General features: G+C 43.7%; 1 protein-coding gene across 6 annotated transcripts in view; it reads right to left on the bottom strand.

Moving 5' to 3' along the window:
* LOC108654511 (uncharacterized) overlaps positions 1–23,969 on the bottom strand; it is a 57,553-nt gene that overhangs the window by 9,531 nt on the left and 24,053 nt on the right. The window contains exons 1-3 of one of the 6 annotated variants that reach the window (XM_030388861.2): positions 23,627–23,774; positions 17,838–18,429; positions 17,239–17,773 (exon numbers count right to left, since the gene is read on the bottom strand). In XM_030388861.2, the coding sequence (XP_030244721.1) occupies positions 17,239–17,773; positions 17,838–18,429; positions 23,627–23,666 (1,167 nt within the window). In that variant the 5' untranslated portion in view covers positions 23,667–23,774. Of the gene's footprint in view, positions 1–17,238; positions 17,774–17,837; positions 18,589–22,114; positions 22,281–23,626; positions 23,775–23,969 lie in introns of those variants that run through there. The other 5 variants (XM_030388862.2, XM_089256496.1, XM_089256490.1 and 2 more) reach the window with 5 other exon arrangements.

The following is a 23,969-nucleotide window of genomic DNA, read 5'->3' as shown; positions in this document are numbered from 1 at the left end:
AGCGCTAATTTTTGTAATTTGTGTGCAACTGTCAACGCAAGCCAAAAAGCCACGGGCAGCAGAGCTGCGACCAAAGCTGGAGCTCAAGCTGGATCAGGCGCAATTGGCCTAAAGGCGAACGAGGAGACTGCAGCGGCGGTGGCGGTGGCGTATTGGTCGATACGAACTTTCACTTGGAAGTTTAATGACAACCACTGTGGATGCACACGGCGCATGTGCAGCAGCTCCTGATCGAATGCAGTTTGACTTTATTTTGATTGCAGGCGCAGCGAATGTTTATTTGTTTGTTTGCTGAACTGAGCCTCCGATTTGCCGCCTTTCCACCCGCTCAACAGCAACATCACCACCACCACCACCCGCCACGCCCAATAATGCGAATTTGTTGCATTGTGTCCCCACTTTGCATGTCATGCGCCCGTATTGGCGCTTGGCGCATTTGTCAGCCGCATTGCACAATTGCCATCAATTTTTATTAAATTTTTATGTGAGTTTTACGTGCTGCGACGCTTTCATCTCGCAGCGCTATCTCGCATCGTTTCATGCATATATATAAACTGATAACTATAGATATATATGTATACCTATTTAATTTTATGATTTTAAAATGAGAGTCGTATTGATGATTGTTATTGGCATTAAGTATAGATATGCATTGGAGAGTAAATATTGATATATATATGTATGTATATTCTCCTTTAAATAAATACAGCTTAAGTTTGTTTTATATATGCTTTATAAAGCTCATTTTATATTCATCTAAAATAAACAACTTATAGCTCAACTTATATGGTTTCTCTTTACCTTAGGTATTTGTAAAAATCTTTAAATTCTTTCTTTATTTTATACTTCTACGGGGTATCCTTTAGTCAAACAGTCTCGCACAGAACACTTGTTCATTTCTCTTTAGTATGTATTTGTGTTTATGGTCACTGTCACAAGTGACACACCTCGTTGCAGCAATTGTCCAAAATATTATAAAAAACAAATAAAAAATCCCCAGCCCGACAATTTGCATATTATAAATGTTTATTATAAGCTCATTGCGCCATGAAGCTTATATTGCGATATATGCTGTAACGAACCTTCGGTTTATCCCGAGTCTAAGCTGGGCTAGTTTCAGCTGACTGTGGATTCGTGCCAACAAAATTTATTTGTTGAAGCCCCTGCGATAATAATTAGTCACTTGTGATTTTAGGTTTTATAGCGTAAATATATTCTCTTGAATAAGTTTAAAATGTACACGTCACTTAAAGTTATGCTGGCTCGCTGGTTGGCTTTAGCGAAGCACACCTACCGAGCGCTGGTTCAACGCACTCCGGCTGCGAGAGTATTGTGCTAAAACACGCTAGTTTACCGGGACGATTCGGGAAACGCCAGGACTTCGGTCTGAACAAAACTCTGGCGGTTCGCTCAGATATGCAGGCCTCTCCTACTATCCCACTCGCACAGCACAACACTAGCTTCGTTTTCGCTCACAAACACTTCTCTTGCGCATGGCTACGCGAACTTACTCAGAGGTGCAGGCCTCGCTTAAGCCGCTGATATGCACCGATGTCCTGATCGGTGCCGCTGATGCTGCTGATTGCCTCTTTTGTTGTCGCAAGGATTCCCACTGGATGTCCTTGCTGCTCCCACGATGTCCTTGCTGTTCCCACGATGTCCTTGCTGTCCTTTGAAGTCCTGGGAGTCCTGATTCACCACTCGCGTTGACTTTCACTAATCACTTTAATCACCACTTTTCATAAGCCTCTCACTTTTCTCAAACGTATCAGCCTCTCAAACATTTCAAGCCTTTCAAACCTTTCAAGCCCCGTATGGAGCCGCCGGTGGCCTTTTATAACCCAGCCACAGGCCTTGCTTCGGGTGATAACGGGGCCCGTTCGGCTCTGGAGCGGGGCCTTTCAGCCGCTCGTGCCCATACAAACGGTAAAGTGGCGTGATCCGGGTGACGCCACTTTCCCGCCAAATTGCGTGGCAGCCTCCCATTGGCCGAAGTACCGTTGGTGCCCTGCGAGTGAAAGTGATCACTACTATCACCCGGCACGAACGGCACCTCGGCTAACGGTCCCCGATGATCGTCGTGCGTGCGACGCGAACCCATTGCTGAATCTGTAGGAGCGAAAGAGACCGCCTCTAACAGGACTTTGACCCCCTTTCCAGTGCGAGGGTCGCTCCTACAGTATTCGCGTCGCTGTGTGGAGCAACATATATATGCACGTATATGCATATAAACGCACAGCAAATACGTACGTTCATATACATTAATACGTGCATACCTATATTGCTCCTCACACTCCCCTCTTCCTTCGGGAAAACACGAGACCATCGTGTTTGAATTTGGCGCCCGTCTCCGCTGCGCTGCTCCGTTTTGCGCTGCTCCATTTTGCGCTGCTCCATTTTGCGCTGATCGCCGCTGTTAACGCGCTGTTAACGCCATCAGCTGCATTTCCGCTTACTGCTGGCAATGCTGTGTTCTGCCGGTGAGTGAAAAGTACAATATTTTTTCCAATTTTCCATAAAATTACCAAAATATTATGTTTCAGGCCGGGCATCTTTTCCCATTATGCCCCTTTGACCTGATGGCCTGCCGCTGCCAATGCCCACGCCGGGCGCTGCTGCAAAACTCGCCTGTCGGTTTTGCAGCCCCCGGTGGCATTGGCGCATGTGCGCGCGGCCATGGCCATTTCACCCATTTGGCGCATGATGTTCCTCGCCGCTGGAGATGCTTTTCTGCTGGTTGCTGCTGCTCCTTGGACCCTTGGGGATGCTCCGGTGGGGCACTGCGGTCATTTCATGCGCTGCTGCTAGGAGATCGGGCCACAGACGTCGTTCGCAAATTGGACACCGGTGTCGCGTCTTTGGTGTCGGTACGCTTGTTGGTCGATCCTCTTTCGCGCACAGCTCGCAGCGAAGTCGCTGGCCAGTGCGCGAGGACCGGTTGCCAAGCTTCGTCGACACCCAAAGTCGGAGCCGGTGGAGCCAGTTGCGTGGCAGGCGTCTGCCGCCATGCTCTCCCAGCAAGCAGCCACATGCCCGACTGCATGCCCCGCGTCCATGATTCGCCGCCGCTGCCTCTGCCCACGCCGGGCGCTCCTACAAAACTCACCTGTTGAGCTGTAGTCCCCGGTGGCGTTGGCACTCGTGCGGCGGCCACCTGCCTTCCGACATCCCTCGCCGTCCTCTCCGTTGCAGGCGTCCACGTCAGCAGCTGCTTTTCCAAATTCGTACTGTGTCTCTCTGCGGCGCCGCCGACCCAATTGTGGATTGCTGTTGGGAGTTGGCCACATCGATGTCGTTCGCAACTAGCACCGGTGTCGAACTTTGACGCCGGCTGGCATTTTGCGGCCACTCCCCATTCGCGCACAGCTCGCAGCAAAATCGCTGGCCAGTGCGCGAGGATTCGGCCAACAAAACGCGCCTACGCCCAAGCACGGACAACTGGATGACTTCGTCGCGTGGCAGGCATCGATGGTGGCCAGGACTCCCAACTGGCAACCCAACTTATGGCTGCGTGCTCCTCGTCTCCACTCGGACACTTGATGGCATGTGGACGGCGCACTCGAGCGCCGTCTGTCCACTCTGGTAACTCATCCACAAGAAGACCCCGGCCCGATGCCCACATGCCCATTTTATACCCTATGCTGCCGCGCGCCGCTGCTTAGGCGACAGCACATAACGGGTCCTGTATCCTATACTCAGCCCACTCTAGGCTTCGCTGCCTTATGGCTGAATTCCAGGCAGGCTACGGTACTGCCCAGATACCGTTTTTCCCACACTCCCATCGGCACACGCATACATAGCCCTCCTAGCCGAACATCCAATGCAAGCTCTTCTGCCGCGTTGCATTGTTGTTGGCATCTCTTCGGTAGCGATCGTTATATGCCGCCGTGTGTTTGTTGCTGGCGATTTTAGTTGTCGCTGTGCGCTTTGTTGTTGGCGATTTCGTGCGCTAGCGCTCGCTGAGCTTGCTCTCGCTCGCTGAGCTTGCTCGCTCGCTCTTGCTTCGCTGTGGGTGTGGGTGTGCAATTTTCGCCTGGAATGCGTGCGGTTTGTTTTTGTTTTCCGCTCTCGCTTAGAAATGCATATAATTTCGGCTGCGCGCGCGCTGTTGCTAAGGGCGCCTACATTGCAGGTGGGTACTGCTTGCACTTGCACTGCTTTGTTGTTGTATCTGCGCATAGTGCATTGCACATGCACTGGCAGCTAAGTTTTTCGGTGCAGTACTGTACACTGCTTGCTGTCGTGCGCGCGCAGTTCAAACAAATTGTTGTTGCGCACCCAATATACCGTAATTATCCCGATGGCAACTGTAGTTTTCCAGCCACAGATGCATTTCGCAGCCGAAATTATGCATTTTTAGCAAAATTTTTGCTGTGTTTTTTTTTCTTCTTCCTCTGCTCGCAAATTAGAAGCAATACACTTCGCTGTGTATTCACTCCCTTTTTTTTTTTTTTGAAAAAAAAAAAATAGCTTTAATGCTCACCCGTGTCTCCTCTCCACGGCTTGAGATCCGCCACATGCGCCGTCCTGGTCCGCTTATCGGCCTCCGACCTGATCCGGCAGATTACAGGCGACACAAAACTGTCCACGATATAAGGGCCTCCATAGCGTGGTGCCAGTTTTGCTGCAAAACCCTCTGCGGCATTCGACAAGTGGCGTTCCTTTGCCCACACCTTGTCACCTATGGCCGGCTTCCACTGCCGCCTCCGTAGGTTGTAATGCCGCGCCTGATCCTGTCCAGCTCTCTCCAGGTTTCGACGCACTATCTCAAACACAGCAGCTTGCAGCTGACTGGACTTATATCGCTGACACACTCCGCAGCGCTGTAGGTATGCTCTCGCATCACGGTACATACCTGGCCAGTAATACCGCGCTGCCACCCGAGCGATCGTTTTTTCGGCTCCCAAGGTGGCCAGCGGTGGCTGCGTCGTGGTTCTCCTCCAGAACTTGTTTGCGCCGGTCCGCCGGCACGCACAACTTCCATGCAGCCACATGCCCGTGGCCGCCTTGATGCGGGATGTGCCGATATAAGTTTCCAGACTCTTCCATATAGTCTGGAAACTTATGTGGCGCCTTCTTGATGTCCTGCCGAAGCTTGGTGAGCCAGCGACATCCTGTCCCAGCTGGCATCTCCTTGCTCTTGACCAAACGGCACGCCTCCTCTCCCAGAGGCTGCCGTGAGAGCGCATCCGCTACCACATTCCGCTTGCCCTTCTTGTAGCGCTGCTTTATGGGCTTATTGTCCTGCCTCCTGATCCGGTGCTCCGTGATCCTGGTGGTGCCTTTCACATGCTGGAACTTCTCCAACTCATGCCTCAGAAAAGCATCCACCTCTGGGTCTTTGTGCATAGGCGTTGGCTGCTCCATGTTCGCCTCCACTGGCGTCTCTGGACTCGCCTCCACGCTGGCCACAGCCACAGACAACTTCTCCTCTGACTGTCCGCTCGACTGTGGAATTCTTGGCTTGATCCTCAGCGTCAAGCCACCGCACTCCAGTGTGGTGCCCATGCTGGCCAAGAAATCCCAGCCCAGCACCAGATCGTCGATCACTCCTGGCAGAATCAGCAACGGGATTTGGCTTTGCTGATTCCCCAGGCTGATCGTCGTCTCCAGCTGCGAGTCCACATGACTGCAACTGCCGTCCGCTAAGCGTATGCGCCGCCGTGTTGCACGCACCACGCCCACTCCTCTGAGCCTGTCAGCAAGCTTTTCGCTTATAAAGCTGCTTGTGGCTCCAGTGTCGATTGTGGCTTTTTGTTGGGTGGCTCCAATGGCCACAATCGCTGTCATCTGGCTGCCTTCATTCTGAAGACGGCCTACTAGCGCCTGGGGGCTCCTGGCCGCTGCTCCCGCTCGCCCCTGGATGGCGGGTGCCGCTGCTCGTTTCCCGACTGGCAACAGGCAAACGTTCTCACTCCAATGCGCCCGCACTGCCAGCAGAAATCCAGTGCCTTGTTGCGGCACGTAAAAGCGCGGTGCCCCTCCTGGCCACACACTCGACATGCCCTGGCTGGATTCGGGATGTGAGTCCTTGCTCCGGTTGCGCCTGTCCTTGGCGCAGGTGAAGGCTTCGCCTCATCCTCCATGCGGCGATACTCCACATCGCCTCCAGCGTCGTCCATGGCCATAAATCGAGTCCGGCCCGGCCGTGGCTGCTGCCGCAACCTCTCACGGTCTCTTTCCAGCTCCTCGAACTCGTCTGCGAGGTGCATCAATTCCACCAGACTATGGAACTGATACGGGCGGGCGTATGCACGCAGATCGGGCAGGCTGTTGTTGTAAATGAGCTTCATCTCGCGGTCTGCTCCATAGCGCAGAGGCCGCATGAGAGTCTGCATCTCAACCATGTAGACCTTGAAGCTCTCATCTACCATTTGCCTCCGGCGTTTGACGTCGTCCTCCAGCTTCTCCAGATAGCCTCTGGGCAAGAAGAACTCCTGGAAGCTGCGCACGAACGTCGCCCACGCCGTCCAGTGCCTGTTGTTGGCCACATACCACTTTAATGCCATGCCCTTCAGCAGCTCTGGCATTGCGCGCGGGATCATATCCAGATCCAGGCCATATGTGTCCGCCGACCACTCCACCTGCTCCAAGAACTCCAAAGGCTTTGTGGTGCCATCAAAGCGGAAGCTCCACTCTCGCACTTGTTTGGCCACCTTTGGATATTCTTGGGCTGTGCTGCCGAGTCCTGGTGGCCTGATTTCTGGTTGCGGGGTGGATGTGGCCCTTATCTCACACTGTCGCGTGTCCTGCAGCCGTGCCGCTGCACTCGTAGAAGGCACACAGAGCCGCGCCACATGCGCCAGCTCTGTCTCCAAGTCGTCGTCAACCACGGCGGTCGTTGCCTCATCTCTCAGCGAGGCACGGCGTCCATGCAGTCGCCTCAGCTCGGCGATCCTCAGTGAGTAAGGAATGCTACCTTCATTCCTCTCAACCCACTCGCCAAACTGCCTCCGCATAGCGTCCAGTGTGCCTGACAAGCTCACTCCGAACTCGTCACCATAACTCAACACTTCATCCTTTTTCAAGTTATATACCCACGCTCGCACCATAGTCACAAATTTCTAATTAAACTCTTATCGCAGGGCCCCACGTTGGGCGCCAGTTGTAACGAACCTTCGGTTTATCCCGAGTCTAAGCTGGGCTAGTTTCAGCTGACTGTGGATTCGTGCCAACAAAATTTATTTGTTGAAGCCCCTGCGATAATAATTAGTCACTTGTGATTTTAGGTTTTATAGCGTAAATATATTCTCTTGAATAAGTTTAAAATGTACACGTCACTTAAAGTTATGCTGGCTCGCTGGTTGGCTTTAGCGAAGCACACCTACCGAGCGCTGGTTCAACGCACTCCGGCTGCGAGAGTATTGTGCTAAAACACGCTAGTTTACCGGGACGATTCGGGAAACGCCAGGACTTCGGTCTGAACAAAACTCTGGCGGTTCGCTCAGATATGCAGGCCTCTCCTACTATCCCACTCGCACAGCACAACACTAGCTTCGTTTTCGCTCACAAACACTTCTCTTGCGCATGGCTACGCGAACTTACTCAGAGGTGCAGGCCTCGCTTAAGCCGCTGATATGCACCGATGTCCTGATCGGTGCCGCTGATGCTGCTGATTGCCTCTTTTGTTGTCGCAAGGATTCCCACTGGATGTCCTTGCTGCTCCCACGATGTCCTTGCTGTTCCCACGATGTCCTTGCTGTCCTTTGAAGTCCTGGGAGTCCTGATTCACCACTCGCGTTGACTTTCACTAATCACTTTAATCACCACTTTTCATAAGCCTCTCACTTTTCTCAAACGTATCAGCCTCTCAAACATTTCAAGCCTTTCAAACCTTTCAAGCCCCGTATGGAGCCGCCGGTGGCCTTTTATAGCCCAGCCACAGGCCTTGCTTCGGGTGATAACGGGGCCCGTTCGGCTCTGGAGCGGGGCCTTTCAGCCGCTCGTGCCCATACAAACGGTAAAGTGGCGTGATCCGGGTGACGCCACTTTCCCGCCAAATTGCGTGGCAGCCTCCCATTGGCCGAAGTACCGTTGGTGCCCTGCGAGTGAAAGTGATCACTACTATCACCCGGCACGAACGGCACCTCGGCTAACGGTCCCCGATGATCGTCGTGCGTGCGACGCGAACCCATTGCTGAATCTGTAGGAGCGAAAGAGACCGCCTCTAACAGGACTTTGACCCCCTTTCCAGTGCGAGGGTCGCTCCTACAGTATTCGCGTCGCTGTGTGGAGCAACATATATATGCACGTATATGCATATAAACGCACAGCAAATACGTACGTTCATATACATTAATACGTGCATACCTATATTGCTCCTCACAATGCATCATATGTATATACTCTCTATATATATACACAATATATATATATATATATATATATGTATATATTCAAATGGCAGCTCCCCCAACGGAACTTGGCTTCAGTGACTCGCAAATAATTAGCCACGCAGCCGTGTCCGCATCCATTTGGGCCGTTAACTAAGAGGAGGGCAAACGTTTGGTCTGTTAACTTGGCTATTGTCTACTTAGGTTTCAATTAGCCAACCTTAGCCTTCGGGCCGCGCCATTCTTTTGGCCAAATCCATGTGTACTTGCTCTAAACTTTAAATACAAAATACGAATTGAACAGAAATAAATACCCAAAGGCCAAAAAGAATCGGCGGCATTGCTGACATTTAGACAGAAATACAAATAATTCGAAAATGGCAACAACGAAACAAAACAAAAATAAAAAACATTGATAGCGAATCGGGGCAATACAATAAATAACATTTAAAGAAATAAATGTACGATATAACCATTGCAAATCGCAGCAGGTTGTCGATTTATTGTTTACACTGTGCAGCACTTAACACTAAAATATATATCATGTATAAATATTGAGCATAAGCCAGAGGCGCGCAGAGACACTAAAAAGGGGTAGGGCGTATAACAAGCCGAAGCGCTGAGAGTGGAGTGTATGGAATGCAGAATATGCTGTAAATACATAGAGATACGTTATCCCGAACTGATTAAATCTGATAAAAGCAGCTGGAGTATGGCCAGATATATAGAGTAAATATTAATATTGATATTTATCAATAAAAATGTATGTATATATGGCGTCGGAGCTGGAGACACTTCCGCTCTTAAAAACAATTGCAGAACAGTTGAGATATATAATGAGATGATATATCAAGTGAAATGTGTGATAATGATAGCGAATTTAATACTTAAGTACTGAAGACTCAACAGATTAAAAAATAAATAAAATAAAAATAAAAAAATAATTTAAAAAAAAATAAATAATACAAATAAAAATAAAAATAAATAAATAGTATTACCATGAACAAAAAAAAAATAAATAAAAGGATTACAACTTATTCTTTAAAGTCTTAAAACTTATTTCTTTTCAAGTCTTAAATACACTCATACATACATATATACGACCATTTGCTAAGGTCGGCACACCTTAGATAACTGTATATTTATTGCAATATTCTTTTCTCTCGTCTCATCAATAGGTATTAACAATTGTTAACGCCTTACAAGCTCTCGCGACTGTAAACAAATCCCATAGAACAACGAGCTGTCGGCGCCATTGTTGGGAAATTATTGTAGCGTTTCGAATGGCGTTCAAATAAAATGAAAATCATGTTCAAATTGGTTGTTTGTATATATTTGTATGTATATTTTATACGCTCGTCTTGAGCTAAAAAGAAAAACAGCAAATTTAAAAGTGAATTTCACAGTTAGCTGCGCACGCCAAGAAGTTGGCTAGGTTGCGAGGCATTAGCCAGAAATGACGAGTGGTAGACAACAGCAACAACAACAACAACACCGATAATCATGATGATCATCATTATGATGTTGATGTTGGTATGTAAGCCAAGAGATATCAGCGTTGTCTTGTAACCTGTTTCCTGGCCAACATCTTTTTGGCTGTTGCCACAATTAGCGTCGCCTCCAACGCGTCGCAACAATTATGAGCAGACTTATTGAGCGTAAACACAACAACAGAAACCAACAAAAATGATATAATAACAATTCAGTGACAATTTTCTTATAGCATAGCTCGCCCCAACTCGCGCTCTCTCTCTCTATCTCCCACTCTTTTGCTTAATTTACAGCAGACTTTCGCTTTCAGCCACGTCAAGTTGACTTCCTGTGTGAAAGGGCAAGGAATGCACGCATGCAGATTCTACAACGAGTATGCATGTGTGTGTGCGTGTGTGTGTGCGTGTTTCTTTGAATGTCTGGCTAATTCTGTGCTGCATTGCACAGAACTTTCCCCATTTGGCTAGGCAATTCCTCATTCCCTGCAGGGCATTTACATTAATCCGGATTATTTATAGATGCGAAAACTTCTAGAGTTTATTTTTGCAGGTGCCCGACGACACGGCTGCACGGCTGCCAACTGGGCGCCCGCATAGATCATTAGTGGATGCCATGACAGCCGCCACAGCACCAACAACACAGGCGGTTGGGTAAAAGCTGAGTCAATCTCTTCCACTTCGTCTTCCTCCTCTTGTTATCTGCAACCTCCTGGAACAGCTGGCCACCCGCTGCGGCCATGCGTCCATGCGTCCATGTGGCGATGTGGCAAGCGGCAGCCACTGTCCAATGTCAGAGCGCCAAATCATTTCGTTATTAATTATGCATGCCGCCAGCTCCGGCAATAAATGGAAGAGTCGAGGCAGGGTGGGGACTCTGTCTCACATACTAGCCCCTGTGATATAATCGCTGCCGGACTTGAACCGCGACTGACATTGGTTCCATTCGCTGATTTTTGCATGATGCATGCAAAGCTAGCACAACGGAGCACAGCAGAGGGGCGGGGCGCCCGCTTATGGATAACGTTGACCCCAGCGCCGAAGAATCGCACCGGGTGTGTGAGCAACCGCCACCGGAAGGTGAGTTTCTCGAAAGAAAGGTGTACAGCAAGTACTCGAATGACGGCATCGTTAAATAAAGAGTCGAACCGTAGACGCAGAACTTAAAGAACCCGAATAAGAAGAAGCAGTGGTAAAGACAGTGCCAGCAGGGGCACAGCATAAACGGAAGACAGCTAAATAAACAACGGAAGCGACAACATGGTAAAATAAAAATAATAAAAATTTACATTCTCCTTTCCATAAATAAACGAGAAATTTATATTATTATCGGTAAGACTCAACTCTAGAAATGATTTAATACGGCTTAAATTTATGTTCTATTATAAAAAATTACCAGGAAAAACTATTCATTATAGTTTTGTAATAAATTTGTAAGAAAATTATACAGATATAATTAAATTTCGATTACATAAATTAAATAATCAATTCAAATTAAAGTAAGGATTTTACTAATATATTTCGTGCCGAATAATTTCGAATGCTACCACAAATATGATGGATTCAAGTACAACTAAAGACCTTAAAAAGAAGTCGAGAAAATCGTCTGCTCCACTAAGTATGATCACATCTCATATAACATCTCAGTAGAAATTCTAATACTATTTATAAGAAAAACACTTAGGATAGACGATTTGTCCTAAACTTTAATTTTCCGAGAAACTTCTCATCAAAGCACAAACAAATAACATTCCAATTAGCTCATTAACACGTGTTTTCGCTTATCAATTTCCATCAAGATCATCTTGGCAGAACAATAAAAACGAAAAAGTTCATTAAACTGCAATACAAAATGGCGACTGGCATCAAGTGGCTTCAAGTGTGACCAGCGCTAAACAAATTTGCAACGCATTCAAATGGATCTTTTACGCTGAATATTTTGTGGGATTTCTTGTTGCTTGCTTTGTTTGTGGCTTGTGCCACATTAAGCGAAGCCAAAACACTTGGCTAATAGAGAAAGAAGACCAAGTGCAGTAAAACAAAAAACTACAAAATATTAAAAATATATAAAAAGAGAACGACAAGCAGACACCCTAGGCCAAAGTTTTCTTAAAGGGAAATCAGCATATAAAAAATATTTATGAATGGAAGAGAATTGATTTCTAAAATGGAAAATACTCTGCGAGCAACTTCAGCCTTAAGGCTTAAGCCTTAAACTTTTATAGTTTTCAATCAACAAGCAATGTCAATATACCCATTTTCTCTATTCTCAATGGGTAGACGGTGTGCAAAGAGAGAATAGAAAGAACCGCCAGCGGGCAATGCGTTCAAGGCCGTTTTATGGAAAGCCATAAAAAGTCATTTCATGCCTTGATGCATTTCTTCTCACCAACTTGGCCCTGATGCTGCCTCGATGGCTGCTGCTCTGTCTTGGTGGTTAGCTTGCGGCTAATGTGGCGGCAGCTGGCAGCTGCCTTTTTTTTATGATTATAAATTTAATTTGCCAACCATAAACCGAAGCAAGAGAATTAGTCGGCTCAAGACGCTGAGTCTAGTCCGTAATGGCTGCGCATGCGCTGATTAGTTCAACTCCTCAACTCCTGGGTTTTCTCCTATTGTTACCTGTTTGTTGCTGCTGCTGCCGCTGCTGCTGCCTGGTTTATTTTTTATGCGTTTTTTGGCTTTATAAAAAAACATTTTTATTACTTAATCTACATTGGCGCTCACTCACATACATTAAGAGGACAAAAAAAAGCCGAACAATTGAGCGTAATTTGGCTTGGATAATTGTAATTGACGAGACTCCAGATGTGCTGCTCATTAATATGGAATGCATGTGGTTTTCAGTAGGTGCAGCACTCCCATATGCGAAGGCCAACGGGGAAAGCTGTCTATAAAATCTATGACAGCCGAGCAGCTTAGCAGCTCAGCCGATATGAGATATTCCTACAAGTAGAGCTTAGGCCTAGAAACCAATCGGAGCTCGAACGAAATGAAATGAAAATTGAGCAGAGATGCAGAAAATCAGCCTCAACACAATAATTACATTTAGTTTAGCAGACCAATCAATTTGCATGCAACGTTCTCAGCATGAAAAGAATCTCATTTGCATGCGCAGTCTCTCCATTTTAGTACTCCTAAGTGATTCTCTGACTTCCTTGGCATGCAATTCTTTTTAAATGTACGCCTTGAATTCTCAATTGATCGAGGTACTTAAATGGTAAGCAGTCTCTTATTGAGCTCCACGGCAAATTGTAGATCTAAGCTTATCAGCTACAATCCCACATATCCTCACACTTATCTAAATTGTAAGCGTAGACGCCACTTCCGTCTCGGCAATAGCGCGTAATCAAAATGTTTTTATTATCGAAAGCGTATGGCAATTTATCATATGTTGCCAATTGACATAAATTGAAGTTTGCATAATATAATTGCGTTTATGGCATGTTTGAAAGCTGATCTAATAATATTAACGGTCTCGCTAACCTTCAGCCAACTATTTACTTTCAGTTTTCATAATTGAACCGAGCGAACATAAACGGCAAGATTGCAAAAAAAAATCAAACAAATCATAGTAAGAAATAACCTATAAATAAATACGTATTCATACGTCAGTGTGAATGTATGTCGATGCGAAAGAGTATCAATTTCTTTGGTTTTTATCGCAGTTGAACAATTGAAAGCAAAAGCGGCCAACTAACATAATTGCAGCGCACACACACACGCACACAATGCATTGTTTTTATGTGTGACCATGTGAGTGAGTGAGTGTGTGTGTGTGCTACACACCCACCAACAGTTCACAGCTTGAATCGTTAATCATTCAACCGCAACATTTGCAAAAAAACAAAGGAAAACTAACCCAGGCCCAGAGCCCCCACAGCCCAGCCCCCGCCCGGCTCTCCCACAAGCTCGAGGCCCGGCGACAGGCCGCGCTCAATTGTAAACGAGTAAATTTAAATGTTTATCCAATGCAGCTAGCTAACGCTCAAAAGGTAGCTGACCCATTCTATACTCTATACAAATTGTTCAAATATTTATGCAATAGTAAATATAATATATTATTTAATTAACTTGGTCGATTTTCATTAAAAACTTCATTACATAAAAACATTTTATGTAACAGCTATTGATTATATTTTTCTTGGCAATATTTTAATTTTATAAATATATTTTAATTTTTAATTTTTATTGAATAATTACATTTTTCTTAAGATTTTCAATAAATATTTGCTGTATATATATATACATATATATTCGCATATAATATATACAGCAACCTTTGGACTAATTTGTTATCTATTTTGTTGCTTTACTAAGAAAACCTGTTAGCCATGTTAGCTAACAGTCAGCTGCGCACTTACTACCTCATTTTTTGCAGTGTATTAATAATGGTTGGGCAAAAACAATGACCAATTACTGTGTCATTGGGCGCGCGTTGGCGTTGTCCGGCATTTTGGCTTTAACTTCGAGCCGACTTTGAGCGCGTGAAATTAGTCGAGACAACAACAACAACAACAGCAGCAGTATCGACAATAATAACAATAATAACAGCAAGTGGAGCGTAATTGGTAACAAGACACATAGCAACATTTGTAATTTAATTGTAACAGGTAACAGATACCAAAGAAGCAGGAGCAGAGGGTGGGGCCTATGCACAGCCCAGCCCACAGATGACGCCTGACCCAGTAAAGAGTAAAAGAGTCGCAAAATTATTGCACAATTGGCATGTAAATTGGTAAATGGCCTAAACTCGCTCAAATTGGCGCCCAAAACAGAGCACACAATAGGCCAAAAGAAAAACTACAAATAAAGGGGGCCAAAATCTGTGGCAGCCGCAGTTAGACTCGAACTGCGGCCGCTCCTACCCAGCCGACAATTGTAATTTGTGTTTTAGTTTTACACCTACGCCTGGGTGTACATTAAACAGGTTCATGTAAAAGGTCGCCCAGGCACTGGCACATAAAATGTGAAAGGTTTTGGCCACAGACGTTAGACTTTAGACCCGGCCAAAAGCCACTAGCAGCCGGCAATAGGCACTAGGCATTCGGCATTCGGCATTCGGCAATTGGCAATTGGCAAGCCTCAAGCTCAGGCTGGCCCACAAAGCCCAATCCGATTGCAATTAAAAACAAGTCGCAGTTGCGTTACAAATTGTTAAATTATTGCGCAAGTGCAGACAAAATTTTAATTTATTTAATTGCAGCATAAAAATGAAAAGAAAAAATAAATACAGACTAAATTACAAATCAACTGTCAACTGTCGGCGACACAAGCACAGATGACGTTGTTGTCGAGGCTTGGTCAAGAGCAGCACATCAGCGAAGACTCGGCTCAGTGCTCGTGGGCCTGGCCACGACGCCAATAGACCAATAGACCAATAACAAGTCAGGTGGCTGCCTCAAAAAACGTGTCACAATTCACATGCGAATGCCATGCGCAGTTCGTGATCAGCTCAAAAACAAACTGGATAAATACCTTAAGTCGCTCGGCATGTGAGAAACTTCGAATCATTCGGATCCGCATCGCAGGCGGATGCGAGTTGAGTTTCAGGCAAAGCCACAAATTGCCCTGAGCTAATTGGCACATATATTCTAAACAAACTATATCTGGCATTGAATATATATAATATATGTGATGTGATTTATATGGAAAATGTGACTTTTTATCTATAAATTCTATACTAATTACAGATTTCATAATATGTGCCATATTTGTAACCAACTTAATTAACACTTCTTCTTCACTATAACTGAGTTTTTCTTCAGGCTCAACTGCTTCCTCTGTAGAGTATTTGCGAATCTGTCATGGCAACTCTTGCTGCTCACTCAAATTCCCATTTGCTTGTTGATGCATCGCAATTATAAAGCTGACTTAAAGCGACATTCGCTCATCAATGCCCCCGCTTTGCCACCGGCTGATGATGCCCCCAGACATGATGTCAAATGAATACATTATTTGAAGAGCCTAACGCCAAGCGTTAGCGCTGCTGCGTCTGCGCTTTCAACTTTGACAAAGTGTTTGGTTAAATGCCAGCTGCCCCCACGCCACAGATACCGGGCCCGTACCCAAAACAAAAGCTAGTCAACTTTAAAGCCAAAGGCCGCCACATCATGGCTAGCTCTGTCTCTCCCTCTCTCGCTCTCTCTCTCTGTCTTCTTTCACCTTCCAAATGAATCTCTTTCTATGGGTAAGTTAATTGCTTTGCCAATTTGACTTAATGAATAAAAGCTGCATTTGCATTTCGCTTTGTTGACCTAACTCGTTGACCATTTCGATGCTTTATGGCCATCTATATCAGCTTAGGCCCAAGCGCGACAATGTCAAAGTTTATAGTTGAGCTTATTTAATGCTCTGAAATATTCATGAACTCTGCCGGCGAGCAAAACCGAAAGTTTTCGGCACTTTCTTTTCGTTGTTATATAGAAGTGATCGCAGCTGCAGCACAGCAAAGCAAAGCTGATCTCACGTGCAAAAAGAATCGTAGTACATACACATATACATATATGTGAGTATATATATAAATGTGTATATACATGCATAAGATCATTTGTCAAAGTCGTAGAAAGCTGCGCCCAAAAATGCAATTGTTTTTGTTGCTCAAAAAATATGACAAATGAACTAACTTTAAGATACGGAGTACTCGAACTCACACACACACGTACACACATACACACACACACAGTTGCATTTGAAAAATGTGCAACCAAAATCTGAAGAATTTTCAAACAGTGAAATCTGAAATTGCTTTTATGGCATTCAAGTGCTGAAAGGCCAGCACACACACACACACACATGCATACACACTTAACATGCATATACAAATTTATCAAATCGAAAACATTTCCGTTCCATTGTTGCATTTTCACTTTGGCTATAACAGAATTTAGCTTAGCTTCATCGCTTCATATGTAAATGATGTGCGCCCCGCCCCCCTCGAAAATGTGATCAAAAGTAGAAATGCAATAAATCACTTTCAATTGGTCGAAATACAAATACCCTACCCATATAGACCATGAGCCACATGAATAATTGCTTGAACAAATTCTTAGAATTTGAATGCAACGAATGCAAGTCAATGACGGATTGTATACCCTATATTATTGTAATAGAGACTTCTCACAAGAGCTGAAGTAAAGCCATATTTCTTTACAATTATTTAACTAGTTTTTACATGATAAATGTCTCTTTTAGTTATACGAAAATTAGTAATAGTCATACGAAATTTTAGTAAAATGAAAATGAATCTAGATCATGGATTATATAAACAATTGTAGATCACTTTAAATAATAGGTATTATTACTTTGCTATTAAAATACCTCAAACCTCTTTAAACACGTTTGTCTTAAGCTGTCTAGTTAAATCAAAGTCCCTTAGCATATAGGGTATATTATGAGGTGATGGCTAATCGACTTACCATTTCCTTGCGCAGCGTCGCTATCTGCGCGTCCAAAGTGCTGCCCGTTACATTGATTTTTGCAGGTGAGCTTGGCGTTGATGTCGTCGTTGTTGTTGTTGTTGTTTTGTTTTCATTTTCATTTGCATTGGGAGTTGCTGTTGCTGCCGTAGCCGTAGCCGTAGCTGTTGCCGTGGCTGTTGCTGTGGCTGTTGGTGTTGCTGTGGCAGCGTCTGCTGTAGCCGTTGCTGATTTATCGTCTGCATTATCTTGGCTGCTGCTGTCTTTAGATGCTTGCTTATCGTCGCTCAAATTGTTGTTGTTGGTGCTGCTGCTGTTGCTTTTGTTGTTGTTATCACTAACTATTTGGCTTGCTAATTTGTTGCCGCTGTCGTTCTCCTTCTTGACGTTGCTGTTGCTGCTGTTGTTGTTGTTGTTGTTAAGCTCTTGCTGTGCCACATCCACATCGCTCAAGAGACCCGAGTCAGAGCCGAGCAGCTTGTTGAAACCACTCAGAGATTTTGGCAAAGGCGGCAAGCCGCTTATAGACATTCCGCTGTGAATGGAAAAAGAATTTCAATTTAAGATACTTTCAATTGATGATGCAGAGCTGGGAGTACTTAGGTCTAGTGCAGGTCGTGGCATACCTTCGCTTGCCACCCAAATAGCCATAGCCGTGCCAATAACTAATCACGTTCCCATCATCAACCAGTTCATCATCAGCTTTGTCATTATAATAATCATCGGGATCGTTATAACTATCCTTATCGCTATGCCCATGCCCCATTAGATCATGCAAGACCAGCGGCAATTGACTCTGATCATTGTCATTGTCATTGCCATTGGCATTATCAGCATCTTCATCATCATCATCATCATCATCATCGTTGAAGTCACTGCATGTGGTGGGCGTTTGTCCACGCCCCACACCCCAGTCCTCCTCCACGCTGTCGTCAATGGTAAAGAGTCCATCTTGAAATCTCTGATACCATCTGGCCACATACTGCGCAGTCGGCGCAAACGGCCCAAAGGCGCTGCAGCACTCGTCGAGTATCTGGGCGGGATTGAGGCGGCGGCGGAAGCCAAACAAGATGCACTGCTGCAGCTCGACGGGCGTTGGAGCCGGTATCGGCGTCAGAAACAGCTCGTCCAGATCTTCGGACATACGTGCAGCAGTTGTTAGCTTGCGCTTGAATCGACTTAAGACATTAGCTGTGAATGGGCAGGGTACGATATGATAGATAACGATAAACATTTTTTGTCTTTCCAAATAAAGAGAGAGAGAGAGAGGAGTGAGAGCGTTAAAGCGAGAGCAAGAGCGAGCGCGTGTGACGAAGTGAGAAATTGAGCACTTTGAGGTATTTTTCAAAACACAGAAAACAAAAGCAACAATAACAAGTAACAAAAGTAACAGCAAGCAAACGAATACGAGAGTGTGCCCGACCAGCAAATACCCTGTACAATACACTCAGTCTTACTTTACATCCCAAACTAAAGTTGGGCTAGGGAGCGTGTGAAGAAATAGTTTCTACTACTGCCTCTCACAACTGCGTACAGGGTATATAGAGAGGTGCCCAACAATGTGAAGTGTTAGCAAAAAATATGCGAAATTAGCAACCAAGCACATTCGAATCTGAGTTTTTGCTGCGGCAGTGGCTGATCTTTTGCTGGGGCATTTATTCAAACGATAAGCTGACAACAATGACATTTCAATCTCAGCCATTAGCCGCAAATGCCGACTGTTATGAATATACATACATGCATATATATTTATATTTATATTTATATAAACACATATATTTATTTATATATAACCATAGGCTCGAGTGCTTGCGAGTCAGGCAACCAGACACTCAACTCGACTTAGAAACCAGTAACCAAGGCCAGCAGCTATTCGCTGAAGTAAGCCAGCCACTGGCACAGCCAACCGATCAGCAGCCAGTGCTGACAGCATACTTTTGGCTTGCTTGATTTTTAGAGGCTACCAGCGAAATGCGATATCGCAGTTAGATCAAAGGTGATTAGCTGAGAACTTGCAAATATCTTACGGTGCTTCAAGTTCCTTGAAGTTGAATACAATATAGAATATACACTTGGATATTAGGGTAAGTTCTTAGATGTTTATCTACATTTTTTTGATTTCCAAATTTGTTAACTGTTTATATTATTTAACCTCAACGAGCTCTCAGCTTTTTTCAAGCTAAAAAAACAGCCAACACCAGAGAACACGCTGCAGACGAACTCTGTTTTCGATAGCTCAAAGCTATAGATATTTTCGGTTGCTTTCATAACAGTTCGTTGATTCGGCATTGTGTTGGCTCTGCCTTAAGATATTATAATTATAATCATGAGACAGCACAGCGGGGACGATAAATCCATATTTACCAATGCAGAATGGCAGTCAACTTAACGCTCGACTGTCGCCAGTCGCATTGCCAACAGAATGCTAACAAACGAGTCCAAAACAAGTTGCATCAAAGGCCACAAAAGTCAGTCATAGATACAGATACAGATACAGCTACAAACGTGGCTGAGAACCATTTGACAATGCGAATAGAGTGCGGTCTGAGATACATTCGATTGCTGTTGCCAAGCACGGCTCACAACTGACCCAATTACTGGGCAAATGGTTGAATCGAAGCATTGTAAGGCAGTCGGCGGCGATTTGTGAGGCGCAGGCAGATAATATGCAGCCGTTTAACGGTAATCGCTGCCTTAACTTAGCTTAGATCAGCTGCAAATTGGGCGCTACCAAAAGCCGCACTTACAGCCAATATTAACCCCCAGCGCGGATCTGCAAGGCAATCATTTTGCGCCACATCTAGAGATTTATCGGTCACGCCGTGGCTTAAGATATTATTTACTGCACGGATTGCACGGAACAAACTAAGCGAACGCTTGGCTGCATCTGTTGGCCAAGTTAAGACGTTCAGTGCGCCGGAGTGACAGCCGGACGGCAGTCCAGACAAATGCATTATGTATTTAACTTGGCTAATTGCTTGACTTTTGCTGCGCGTCTCTGTGTAATCAGTAGGCAGCTACGCCTTGCCAATCGCTAATTTGTGTGAACAGCAGCCGAGTATCTTTATTTGCTAAAAGATACTTTGTGCTTAGCTTTTTTTTTTCTTTATTTTTGCTTTTTCTTGGCCAGTTGAATGCCCGATTTCTCCTCAAATACGCCACAGCAATCTAAGCTAGGCTAAACAATAAAAAATAAAAGCCCCGACAGAATACTGCAATACAGGAAGCAATAATCAGACATAAGTCAAGAGCCAAACGCTTCGTGCCTTCACAATTGCCATGCCGTTTATTTATTTTGATAGCATATTTCACAGATACTCTTATAATTTATGCTAACCATATAGGCAACAACAATTTATAGCAAATTTAAAAAATCAACCTCAAGCGACCACCGCAGACCGTTTTTTGCAACTCTTCGCCATTAACTCGAATAATAATCACCAAAACGAACAAAAAAATTAAGTGCAAAATACATATTTAGCACGTTCGAAGCATTTTAAAGACAAAACAATAAACAATAAACATTAAACACAGCCAAGAGACAACGTTTTTTTTTTATTTAAGCGAACAGCACAGACAAGAAAGGCAAATAAATAAAAAACAATACCGAATGAGGAAAAAACCACAAACAATATGATATTCTCTTGTATTGAGTGATTTACTTTTCTGTTAACAATGCAATAAAATGTTATCGATCCACGTGTTTTTGGCTAGAAGTATAATAAAAACTCTTTCCAATGGGCAGTTATCCTCATCAGTCTTTTATTCATACAACATTAGTTACGTAAAACTATAAAACTTTTTCCAAAAATATTTTACTATCCAGATTGTTGATTTACGTTTTTAATTTTATTTACCTGACTTTTAATACCGTGAAGTCATGGCTTCAAACATTGTTTCATAGATCAATTGAGTGATTAACGATAGTAAATATCAACGATATAATTTATCGATAATTTACCAGACTCTTAATATCGCGAAGCCATGGCTTTAAATATTACTTTATAAATCAATGTGATTTATGGGTATGTAATTAAAATTTGTTCCAAACACTAAGTCTGTTCCATCTCTTGTCTTGATGCTTACACCACTTGATCTATCATATGATCGATCAAAGTTGTCTAATCACCGCCTACACTCGACTACTTAATAACCAAGACTCTTTATATTTGCCATTCGCTATGCTCGTCCACATTGCCATATTATCTATCATACGATCGATAAAAATAATCGAATAACTACCTCTGCTTACTAGATATGGTATGCCTTAACAATTATGTATGCATCAAAGCGGCTCAGTTTATCCGATTCACATAAGAGATGAGCTATTAGTATAATAGCTCAACATGATGAAAATGCTAATGAAAAGCACATGAAATTTCAGTACATGCCCAGCCAATATATTTATGGCGATTACAACAATAAAATGGAGCACGAAAAGAAATAAATTTTGCTCATTTATGACTCTGCTGGCAGCACTAACTTATCAGCTAATTGGTAAAGCTATATACATATATATATTATATATACATACATATGTATATATATTAACATACTCCCATATTGTTAACGAGCACAGATGCACATTACTTACATGCGGTATTCCTGCCCTACTCAGCTTGATTAGCAAAAATATATATAACAAAAAAAAAATTGAAAGACCTGCTGTGTGGCGCTCAGCGTGAGCCGTAAACAATATGCAGTTAATTTGGCAGCTGAGCACCTGAAATTTCACCTGAGTAGTGCACGGGTAATTATGGTAAAAAGCGCCTTTTGTAGCTACAGATTTGCATTTGGTTTTTAACCAGAAAAATGTCAGAAAAGCCAACAACATGCACTGTTATTAATTGGAAGACAAAAAAAAAAAAAAACATACCTTAAATACGCGCAAGCATAATTTGTGTCTTGTTGTAGTAGTTGTAGTCGTCGTCGTTGTTGTTGTTGTTGTTGTTGCAGTAGTTGCTGTTTTGTTTGTTGTTATTTATATCATGTCCAACTGGCTGATTGGCTCACATTAATTTGGCAAGTTCATTAGCCCCCAATAGCTAATGACACGAAAGGTCTTACAAGTATATGCATATACATATATATAAGTAGGTATTAAAATTGATTTATCTAGAGCCTGATCAGTGGATCGTCTCTATATGGCAATTGGCGGTTTTTTTTAAATGAAGATTTCTGTTTCGATATCAGTCGTTGGCAGTTGCTTTTATGGCAACAGCGACGCCTCTTAGCCGTTGCCAGCCTACGCATTCAGTTTTTAAATATATTAATTAATTAGCACAAGTATTCGTAAATGGCCTAAGCAAAACTGAACCGGACTGAAACAAACTGACTGATTGCAGCGTAGGTGTGGCAAAATGGCAAAGAAACAGCAGTATTTGGATAGATATGCAGAAGAAAGTATCTCTACTGTAACGGAGAAGGTTCTTAAGTATATCAAGGAGAGAAAGTAGATAATTATAAAAGCTGCTCTGGCTCTATTAATAGTAGTACAGCTAGGCATACTAATCACAGCTATAAACATTTTATTACTTCCAATTACAAACATTATAATTACTCTCTCACTTCCGAGGGATATGCTCCAGTCGAGCCGTCAGATTTTTGTGAAAGCATGAGAAAAAGCACTAAAAATCTACAACTCAATTCTCCGCAAGCAATATAATTTATTCCAAGAACATATATGTCTTTTATTTCCACTTTTCACATATGCGATAAGCAGACGCTCTTAACACTTGGCCACATTTAGCTGAGGGGGGTTTCAAGCATAGCAAAGCCATAAAGCCCAGGCACAAACATAGAACTACGAACTACATATGTATGTAAGATTTTCCACGTGCAGTCAGTACAACGCTTAAGGTCAACACAAATAACTTTGGCTATATGTATAAATATACAAGAGTATTGTATATATATTTATATATATAGACATTTCTTGAGGCACATTCGAATAAATAAAACGTCTCTTAGCGTATATGTACATAGATATGTAAGCAGGCACAGTTTTGAATGTTGTTTGAAAATCGTTTTGTTATTAATTAAGAAGGTAAAACACATTTCTTGTTAGAGACCAAACGGCGGCTATATAATTTATACAGATCTCTATTCGGAACTCGGAATGGCACAGAATGTTTTTGTTATTTTTTGGCGCAGTTCTTTGCGAGCCATAGCAACATTTTTTATGATATTTATTTTTTGTTTTTTGTTTTTTTCCTCATATACAGCATAATTATTTTTAATTGTTATGCAGCCTCGTTTTGTTTTTAGAACGTGCACATATGTATACACATAAACATAGAGACACAGAACGCACTCAGACACTCGCACACACGCACAACAAGAGCTGCGTAAATATTTTGATCGCTGAGATTCTTTGACGCGTACTCACAAATGATAATTTGTAAAAACAATATGGGAATTATAAACATATAATTTGTTTTATTTGTAATGGCGTGTATTTCGTTTTCTTGTTCTTTGGGCTCGTTTTGACTGGGCTCGCTGTGATAGCGCTGAGAAATTCGCGTGCTACTAAAAGTCAAACGTTGGCGACTTTTTGCCACGTCGAATATCTCCCGAGTCATTCTCTCGCGCCGAGCGGAAGAGATTCGAGAACGCGCACAGCTCTATCTATCAGATGCACAGATATATATATACATATATATAATATATGTATGTGTTTGTAGCTGCAGAGAGCTGAGAAAATTAGAAAATTCAAGACAAAGATAAAAATA

This window comes from Drosophila navojoa, chromosome 2 (assembly GCF_054131105.1).
Source record: "Drosophila navojoa isolate 15081-1374.11 chromosome 2, UAZ_NAV_1.0, whole genome shotgun sequence".
In the NCBI taxonomy this organism is placed as follows: domain Eukaryota; kingdom Metazoa; phylum Arthropoda; class Insecta; order Diptera; family Drosophilidae; genus Drosophila; species Drosophila navojoa.
Note: the sequence above shows the minus strand (reverse complement) of the source record. Positions and strands in the feature narration are given on the sequence as shown.